The 10,592-nt window shown below is 39.5% G+C and overlaps 1 protein-coding gene across 2 annotated transcripts in view; it reads left to right on the forward strand.

The window, feature by feature from the left end:
- PLCE1 (phospholipase C epsilon 1) overlaps nucleotides 1-10,592 on the forward strand; it is a 298,156-nt gene that overhangs the window by 26,375 nt on the left and 261,189 nt on the right. The window contains exons 2-3 of one of the 2 annotated variants that reach the window (XM_044665697.1): nucleotides 7,514-7,527; nucleotides 10,223-10,239. The exons of the other annotated variant lie outside the window; for it this stretch is intronic. Coding sequence (XP_044521632.1) covers nucleotides 7,514-7,527; nucleotides 10,223-10,239 — 31 coding nt within the window. The remainder of the gene's footprint in view (nucleotides 1-7,513; nucleotides 7,528-10,222; nucleotides 10,240-10,592) is intronic. 2 annotated transcript variants of the gene reach the window in all.

Below are 10,592 nucleotides of genomic sequence, written 5' to 3' on the forward strand. Positions count from 1 at the left end.
TTACCCATGAAATCAGTACACATAACTAACAGATATCTCTAAAGATCTTTAACTAGAGGTACATACAATATTGCACTCTCTAAGGGGAAATTATAATAATTTAAGGATAAGAAGGATATAAAAGAAAACAAAACCAGTGATTGCTAGGTGCATTGACAAAAAGCCAATTAGGGGAAAGTCCCCTTTGGTGTAAGAGTGTATATTCAAAATAAATGCGTTCAACCCCCTGCAGTTCAATTTCACTAAATCCCAAAATTCATTCTGGATCTTTCAGTGCACTGTGTAGTTTCTACAGGCATCTTCATGGGGCCTTCTCCAAACAGTTAACTTTCTTGATTTGAGGAGGTAGCAAGTTTCTTATCCTAAAATTACTCTTAAAATAATTTACATTTTGCATTATAGGATAATAAAGCAATCCCCTCCTCGAGAAGGATGTTGACAAACCCATGGATCAATCAGAAGCCAGGACTACAGAAAATTGCCGCACTATGTTAGACAGAAAAGGGACAGGATTTTGAAGCAGATGCGAAATAGCATTCCCTGGTCTGATTTTACCTTTTCTCTCAGGGATAGGGGAGCCAAAATGGCAGCCAAACTGAGATAATTGGTAGAAGTCTGGATCTGGCATGAGGGAATCCTGTATCTGACTTTTCAAATAGCCGTTTCCTCAAACCCCAAATAAGTTCAAGTCCCCTGTCTTGGCACAGAATCTCATCAATCCTACAGGGATTGGTTGGTCTCTTTGACCTTATGCCCCTTGGTACTGTGTAGTGGCTCTTTTGTGATCCCTTCTCCTGGATTCAGACACAATCATTAATCAAAGTCTCATAATATTTAACAATCAATGGCAGGTTTCCACAGACTAAAGCTTTTGGTATGCATTGACATTAGTGCTAATGGACATTTAAAACTTTTCTTAGTGCAAAAAAAAAAAAAAACATTAATACTGGTAACATATGCTTCCAGTACAAAAAAGAGAAAAAAGAAAACTGCAATACTCTATTACACATACAAGGGAAAACAATGATAAAATTTAAAAAATAAATTAAAAATGTATAGTTCACAATCAGTGATACACTGTGTCATCCAAGGAGAGGCACAATACAAAGGTTTCTCATGCAAAAATGAAATCCATTTCCTTTTTAACTTGGCCATGATCCACAGTGTGAGTGTACATAATTTTTTACTAAGAGAAGTGCTTTTTAAGACAGTAATAAAGCAGCTAATGCATATTCAAAGAAGTACCAAAATTCCCCAAATCACAAAAACACATCAGCTTCCCCAAAGGTTACTAATACAGGTTTTGTCCAACTAGTTTATGGACTTTTGTAATGGTATTTTCTCCAGTCCAGGCATAGGACAGTACAAATAAAAACAGTGCAACAGAATATATAGCTAATGGCAAAAACACAGTAACAGAAATTGACATAGTATAACAATATTATAGATAAATTAATATATAAACTTAAAAACAAAATTAAATAAAAAAGCAAACAATCATCAAATATAATAAGTATGACAGGATATAGTCACTCATTATCTATAGAAGGTGCTCTCTTTATATGTGAGCAATGGATCCAAGAGTCCTTTTCTCTTAATTTTGATAGTTGTTGGAGTAGTTAACAGGACTTGCAATGGACCTTCCCAAGCAGGCTGAATTGCCCCAGCATGCTAGAAGTTCTTTATGTACACCTTGTCACCTGGGTGTAAGTCATGGAGTGAGAAGTCTTTAGGCCCTGCTTGTACAGCACCTCCAGATTCATGGAGTTCTCACAATTTGATCTACAAATCCTTAATATATGAGGAAATAAAAGCGAATCCATTATGACCAGACAATTTCTACTGTCCAGCTTTTGGCATAGTGATAAAATCAATTTGCAGGTGTTCAAAAGGTGTATAAGCCAGAGGATACCTACCAAAAACTTTGCCACAGAAGGAGTGCTGATTGAATGCTTATAAGGATGATATTAGAAAATAAATATTGTTTTAGTAGTTTAGAGATGATAAGTAGAGAAGTTGGCTTGAGAAAAGAATTGGAGTTTCAAACAGAGCTGAGCCAGAGTGTCAGTTTCAAGTCTAACATTTTTTTATGAGCTACTCTCTCTGGGAGTGGCAGTTGGTCTCTGGCACTTGGCAGAGTCACTGACAGAGAGACTCTCTCTCCAGTCTGAGATAGAAGGAAAGGCGAGAAAGACCTGAAGGATTTAAGTGTTTTCCTTTTCTAACATGGGAAGCACTAGCGAGTATCACTATTTTTATAGATTGTTTTAACTCTGAGAAGACAAAAGAAAAACCTGGTCTTCGGTTTGGACTCTGAGTCTCTTAAGGCTCAGAGTCCTAACTTGATTCTTGTTGAGACTCAACCAGCTAGCCTTTGTTATTTTTATAACTTGGAGGCAAAGCTAAGAATTATAAGGATAATTCTGTTATTTATTTAGAATAGTAAAAATTTGGGTTAGTCAGATCAGGAAGAATCAGTGTAGCCTGTGGACATAGGAGAAGAGGTTCTTTGCGGAACCAGGGAGTTTTTTTTTCGGGTGGAGTTAGAATCCCTTAGAGTTAGAAATCCTTATTTATCCTTATATATTTCAATAAATATTTTAGTTTTTATAACAAGAGTGTCTTTAGCGTCCTTGCACCTAGCCCTGATAAGAAGTTCATTCATGAGCTTCACTTCACTAATATAAACTGAGGATACTTTGTGAGTGCAGCAGAGTATTGGAAATCAGTTTGTAAATCAATAATCAATTCTTTACCTATTATTTTTACATTCATTTACCATTTATTTTTACAAAGGTAGGGCAAGCTGTTCACACTTTAGAGGCTATGGTATTTATACCAGGGACTATCCATACTCTTAACAGAGTCCACAATGCCCTGGGTACCAAAGCGACCATTTTTTGTGAATGGATTGGCAAATTTGGTGATAAAAACTTCTAGGGAGCAGGGGTTTTCCTTCAGGTGATAACCATACTCCATTTATCAAGTTTGCTTTAAATTTATGCTTCCATTTTTCCACTTCCTTTTCATTATAAGAAAGGGACAAATTTAGTTGCCAATGTTAAAATTAACTCAGGCCTTTCTAAGGCCACTAGTTTTGCAGCAGTATCTGCCCGGTCATTCCCCCTAGAGACAGGGTCAGTGCCACCTGTATGGATAGGGCGATGAGCTTCAGGGAGCTGAAGGTCAGAAAGAACCTCATTAATAATTTCTGCATTTGCTATGCATTTTCCAGCTGATGTTAAAAGTCCCCTTTGAAACTATAGCATACTCATTGTACAACATATTCCAAATGCATATCTAGAGTCTGTGTAAATTGTTGCCTTCTTACCTTTGGCAATTATACAGGCATATTTTAGAGCTATTAGTTCTGTACCTTGAGCACTTATATTTGAGGGCTGTGAAGCTGACCACAGAGTGGCAAAATCTGTGACTACAGAAACTCCAGTGTAGCATATGCCATCCCTCATGAAAGAAGAACCATCAATGAATAAGACTATGTCTAGATTGTCTAAAGAAGTGTCATGGGGATTATCTTGAGGCTTTTCAGCGATGGACACTAAAGATTCACAACTGTGCAAAGATTCTCCAGAAACTGGTAAATCAGGAAGCAAGGTTGCAGGATTTAGAACTGTACAGCATTTCAAGGTAATATTTTCATTGCCCAACAAGGTTACCTCATACCTTGCAAGTCTCTGATCAGAAAATGCTTGTGTTCTGTGTCTTAGCAACAATGCTTTGTCTTCATGTTGGTACATTATGGTTAAAGGGCATCCCAAGACTGTATTAATGGCTATCTTTTAGAGAAGTGAGGTGGTAAAGATTGATGGGCCAGTGCATTTGAATCTCTTCCCTCAAAGTGCCACTAACACTTGACATACTGAGGGGGTTTCTCTGAAATGGTGACAGGTCGGAGGAAGGAGCTGTATTGAAGGACAGTTGGGAAGGCTATCCTAATTGATGAGGTGAGTAGAGACCCTGGCCGGACCGGCACAGACCCTCAGTGAACTAAAGCCTCCCCCTAGTCAGCCAACGACTCCACAGGGGATCTTGCTCAATTGTAGTCTCAGCGAAACAAGTACTCACAGATCCTATTCCCCTCTTTGTCTGTGAATAAACTTGGAAACTTTTATCCGACTGCTCAGTATTTTATTATGGGCTCATCAGGGTAGTTGAAGAAGATAATGGGCAGAGGGTACAAGGTAGACCCTAATGATCTAAGCCCCAAGGTCCTTCCCCTTGGAGAGCCAATCCTGGCTGTAACCCAAAGGTTCTCCTTCCCTTCCACCTATATCTAGTTTCTATCCTATTGTCTTTTGACATAAATTATTTTAGATAGGGTCTCTTTGTAAGGCAAGGTGAGGATTAGGAGTTTGGGGGGGTCCGCTCCTGGATTTGAGTCTGACTCCCCAAGGATCAAATGATCCTGATCTCATTGATATCAATGGATGCTGGTAGGAAAAAAGGCTTTAGGGATTAACATGAGTCCAGGAAACCTTCAGGTTTGGCTCCTGAATCCTCTCAAGAAAGCTCCTCTCCTTCCTTCCACCTTGAGTTCCTTAATCCAAAAGCCCCTCCTCCTGGAATCTCTCCCACAATCCTCCTCTTCTTCCAACCAATGCTGCTGGCTATCCTCCCAGCATGCCACATTCTGAGAAGAATTTTCTTTCCTCACACCCTATCTTCACTAGACTAAATCAGCAGATTTAGTTACTAGCAAGGCTGTGGCAGCTATGCCTCTAAAACATGGTGGTGCTCCTGAAGCTACTGGGTCTAGCTGGGCCAAATAATAAGCAACTGGGTACTGAGCAGGTCCAAAAGTTTGAGTTAGAACACCTGAAGCTAACCCTCTCTGTTTGTGTACATACAAAGTAAATGGCTTTTTATAATCTAGGATGCCTAGAGGAGGGATAGACAAGATAGCCTGTTTTAATTTTGAAAGAGCTTACAGGTATTCTGCCTCTAATTTAAGGGGTTCAAGGACTGAATTTTTTGTCAATGCTATACGGGGTTTAGTGAAATTTATTTAGTTACTTCCCCATAGCAAGGGATCCACTGCTTATAAAACCCTGTTGCTTCAAGAATTACCCTCAACAGTTTCTTAGTGGAGGGTGTGCTCAATTTCTGAATATCTTCAATGCACTTAGGGGAAATGGAGCGGGCACCAGCAGTTAAAATAAATCCTAAATATTTCACTTTGGGGAGAAACCACTGAACTTTTGCTTTTGAGACCTTGTGGCCTCTCTTATGAAGCTCTAAAAGGAGATCTTTGCTATCTTCCTGGCATACTGTGGCATTTGGTGAGGCCAAGAACAAATCATCTACAAAGTGTATCAAACAGCTCTCCTGAAATTTAATATTTACTAAATTTTGTGTTAAGATCTGTAAGAACAATGTAGGGCTGTTCGCATACCCTTGAGGCAAATGACACCAAGACCATTGGGAACCTTTCCTGGTGAAGGCAAATAATATTCCTGGAATTCTCATGAATAGAGATTGAGAAGAATGCTGAACACAGGTCTACCTAAGTAAAATATGTGACTGTGCTAGGAATAGAGGAGATAATTGTGACAATTTTTGGAACCATAGGATGTCTCTTTATGATATGACTTTTTACAGTCATTAAATACTGGACAAATCCATAGACAGTTTTCCCACAGGGGCCTAATTTTGGCTTTTTTACCAGCAGGATGGGTGTGTTCTATTCAGATTTGAATGGAATTATTATTCCTTGCTCAATTAATGAATATATCACTGGGGTAATTTCCTCAATTGCCTCTTTTGATAGAGAATACTAAGGAATGGAAGGAGGTAGACCACCATTTCTTTTTATTTGAACAGGAACACCTGATTCAAGTAGGCCAATATCAGAACATGATGTGGCCCAGAGAGACTCAGGTGTATCAGCTGGGATTTCAAAAGTGGGAGGCTCCTTCATCTCCTGCCTGTCTGAAAGAAGTACAGGGAGCAAATTTAAGGATTCCTTCGGCAATTTTAGTGACATAGAGCCATCTGGAGAGCAAGTTATTGTGGCTCTAAGCTCGCATAAAAGATCTCTCCCTAGAAAATTTGTAGAAGAGCTAGGCATTAGAAGGAAAGAATGTTCCATTGATAGGAGTACCAGAGACACCATTCGAGCGGAAAGCTTTGGGACCTTTAGAAGTGGCCCTGAAATCCCTGCTATATTTAGTGAGCTAATGGAATCACAATCAGAATCAAGTGTACTCATCAATACTGTGATATTGGAAATTTGGGGGTCTTTGAACTAATTTTGAAGTCCCTGATCTAAACTTCCTATGGACTCTTAGGGCTTTTTCAAATTACATTTCCCATGATTCCTCTCGCATAATCAGGTAGACAGGAAGTGTAATAACATAGAGAGAAGATATAAAAAGGAAGTGCCTAGAAAGGCACGCTCTCTTTTTCCCGGCTGAAGCAGCATAGTTGTGGAGGTATGATGGGGCTTTCAAACTTAACTCTTAATATGGCATGTGGCTTCATTTTTGATAAATCTTTTAAAACCATAATATTTCTAAATCTATCATTGTATACCCATTTTATTTCTTACAGTACTGATCTGGAGGCTCCAGTGTCCAAGAGGCAATCATAATATGTATTTCCAATTTTCAGGGTTATATGAATGAGGGGGACTCTCCTCACTATGGGGGGGGGACAGTGGATAGGGATAACTGGCATTAAAACATCAGGGTCTGATAAATCAAAGGTTTCACTCTCAGATTCCAAGGCCCTTATCCCGCTTCACACCTTCATAAAGATCCTTGGGTATGATCCCCCACGCTGAGGGGGATTTTCACCCAGATTATACTGTGAATGAGCCCCACTTTGGATATATTGTTTTGGGGCATTTTGGTGGTTACCGTTTATCTCATTTGGATTATTATTTCTATAATTGTTATTATTTCTAATCACCTGATTCAACTTATAGTTCATCATTATGTGATCCCTTTTTGCACAGAAGTGACATGTTAATGATTGACTTTTGGATTCCTGCAAAGGGTCAGTGGCCACTGCTTGACCTGCTTTTTCTTTTTCAAATCTTTCAGTTGAAGCTTTTATTTCCTTCCTTAATGTCTATACTAATTCATTGGCCTCATTATTTTTCTGTTCATGGCCTTAGATACATAAACAGTGACTCTCCTCAATTCCTCAAGGTCCATATTAGGTCATTTTGGGCAGATCATATGTATAAAAAATGTTCAGTCTTCTTAATAATTACAATAGGATCATCTTCAAAAGAAGGTGAATTTTGCCTGACTCTTAATATCTTGAGGGGTAAAAGGTGTGTGGTGCCTTAAGGTCACCACTTCTTCAAACTTATTTAAGATGGACACTTCCTTTAAGGGGAATGCACCTTTAATTGAATTATTTGGGGTTCTTGTCTCTTGACTGAATGTCTTTGTTGCTACAGAGTAAGTAAGGGGAGGGGTAAAGGGGAGGAGCAGGTAAGCTGAGAGGGAGGGTTATGTCTAGGGATGGGGAGGACTGAGGACAGGGTAGCCAGGAGCTGCACATGGTGAGAGAGGAAGCATACAATCTGAGGCATAGATGGGAAGAGATCTTCCTTTTTGCATCTTGAGATGACTTAAGATTCTTTCAAAATTGTCCATTTGGGTCTGTAAGTTAAGCACGATAGCTTTCTGTTGTTTATTATTGAGGAGAAGTAATAAAGTAGGAAATGTCCAATGAAAATAAACACTCCCAGGAACAGAAGTAAAGAGAGCCAATTTCAATTTTATAAGCTTTTCTAACTCAGGAAAATTCTCTGGGAACAAAAACTGTTCCCTTAGAGTTTTAGCCATGCTTGGTAGCATCATTACTCCTCAGATAAGCTCTATGGCTTTTGATTACAGGGAAAATCAAAGACACTTACTTGAAGGTTAAAAAACTCTCAGGAGTTAGCTAAGAGGTTTAGAAGAGTATTCTTCCTTCCCATCATCCCTAGGGGCAAAAATACCAGTGACAACAAAAAGGGTATTTGAATAGAGAATTCAGGCTCCACCTGATGTTTGGGTCAGGAAACCCCAGGGACTAATTGCCAAAATTCTGGCTTCAAATCCATTGACCTGCTACCTGCCCCTCCATTATGCTGGGTTTTAGGGTATAGAGAGTGGCACGGAAGAGCCTTGTGCTGGCTAACCCTTCAGTTTTCACCCTCTCAGCCAGGAGCATGAAAACCCCCAGGGCCAGCTTAAAAATCAGCTTGGAAGTTGGGGAGAAGGGGTAGACAACGTGTAAGGGGCTGTTGTCTTGCTTTGAGCCGACAGGAAATCAGTGGTGCTGAACTCATTTGGTTATGGGTTTATGTGCTGTGAGAGGCAGGGGACCAGTATTAGCCACTCAGCTGTTAGCAATATAGGGGAAATATATACTTTACCTTCTCCTCAGGAGACTCAGAGAATCAGCCATGGGAGGCAGCAGCTAGGGAATAGTGGTTCTCATGGTGGGTGGGTCCCCACCACTGGGAAAACTCCCTATCTTTACTCAAAGACTATCTTAAAAGAAGATCAAGGATTCTATCTCCTGCCTGGCTCGCCAAAAATGTAAGATTAAAATTAATGTCCAATAACTCTAAATATTATATTTTATAAGATTTATTAATAATCACTTGAAGTAGAAAAAAGACAAAAGTAAAAGCCTCAGTAAAGAGAAGTTTTCCCAGTCATGTTAGTGGGGAAAGAGAGAGAGGTGGGGTTACATACAAACTTTATTTCCAAAACGTAGGGACATAATGTGAGAATGAAAGTGGTATGCTGAGAATTGGAGTCCTGGGGAGCAAATTCTAATTATACAAAGGGTAGGGAGAAGGGTATGATAAGGAATGATTGTGAGAGAGAAAAGGAGGTTGGGAAAAACTTTTCTGAGAAATGGGATATAGAATGAATTAGGCAAGTTTAAAGAACTGCCATGCTGCAGTGAGGGCCCAATTGAGATTGGACAACATCATTCCTAGTCCTATAAATTTTGCCCCAGTTTTCTTGAGTTACAGTCCCACATCAACTGCTTTTTGGATGTTTCAAACTTAACACATCCAAAAAAGAAGTCATTCTGTTTCTGCACAAACCCATCCCTATACTAAACTTTCCTATTTCATTCCTATTTCACTGTCCATCTCATCATCCAGGCTCACAATCATGGTGTCATTCTCAATTTCTCTCATGGTGCATATACAATCTGTGGTCAAGTCTTATTCCTACCTTCATAATATCTTCCATATATATGCCCTCCTCTTTATTTAAAAAATTGCACAGGCTCTATTCATCTCACTCCTGGACTGTTACAGTCGCCACCTAATTGGTCTCGTTGCCTCACATCTGTCCCCATTCCAAAACATCTTGCACTCATCTAGCAGAGTTTGAAAGTATTAGAGAAAGAAGGTATTAGAATTAAGAGGGATTGGGAAAAACTCTCTGTAGAAGGTGGGATTTAGCTGGCACTTGAAGGAAGCCAGGAAGTGGTGATATGGAGGGAGAATATTCTGAGTTATAAGGGAGCAGCTAAGTGGTGCCATAGATGGAGAGCTGGGCCTGGAATGAGAAAGAATCATCTTCCAGAGTTCAAATCTGGCCTTAGACACTTAATAGTTGTGTGACCCTGGACAAGTCTTAGTTTCCTCATCTGCAAAATGAGCTGGAGATGGAAAGGGTAAATCACTCCTAATATCTTTGCCAAGAGAACCCCAAAAGGGGTCATGAAGAGTCATACACAACTGAAAACAACTGGAGAACAACAACATAAGGGACATCTAGTACTAATGCCCAGAAGGGGAAGATGGAGTATCTTGTGAAAGGAACTGCAAGGAAGTCAGTGTCATTGGATCAAAGGGTATGTGGAGGTGATGGAGAATAAATAAGGTGTAGGTTAGTTAAGGAAAGGTAGTAGAGTGCTAGGTAATAAATGGCTTTGAATGTCAATATTTGACCCAGAGGGTCATTTTCTGATTCCCTCCAACCACTAATGCTTTTCTGTTCTGTGTATTACTTCTGCATATTTAGTGATTTATCTGTGGTCTTGCCCATTACAATTTAAGTTGCATAAGGGTAGGGACTATTTTTGCCTTTCTTTGTTTCAGCACATGGTATAGTGGCATTATTATAAAATTATTAGAAATGCTTGTTATTTGCCTGCCTGTTTTGTAGCGGACCCAGAATACTTGGTTACACTGACTTCTACCTTTGATCAACAGTACTTGAGGGAGAATGAGTGAAGAAGGAAGATGGTGTTGGGGTCTGATAAGACATGAATACTGATAGGGTTAGGGAGAATATCTTTCCACTCTGGGCATTTTTGCTAGATATCCCTTATGTTGTTCTTCAGGTATTTCATTTGTATCTGACTCTTCATGGCCCCATTTGGGATTTTCTTGGCAAATAGAGTAGAGGAGTAAGAGGGAGAGTGGAAGATAGTGTAGAATTGAAATGTTTAACTTACGGTCAAGATTAAGAAGGGAGGAAAGTGAAATCAGAGCAAGGGTAGTGGCCTGGGTAAGCATTTTTTTTAACATTTATTAATATTCATTTTTAACATGGTTACATGATTCATGCTCCACCTTTCCCCTTCAACCCCCCCCCCCC

Source organism: Gracilinanus agilis, chromosome 2 (genome assembly GCF_016433145.1).
Source record: "Gracilinanus agilis isolate LMUSP501 chromosome 2, AgileGrace, whole genome shotgun sequence".
Lineage (NCBI taxonomy): Eukaryota > Metazoa > Chordata > Mammalia > Didelphimorphia > Didelphidae > Gracilinanus > Gracilinanus agilis.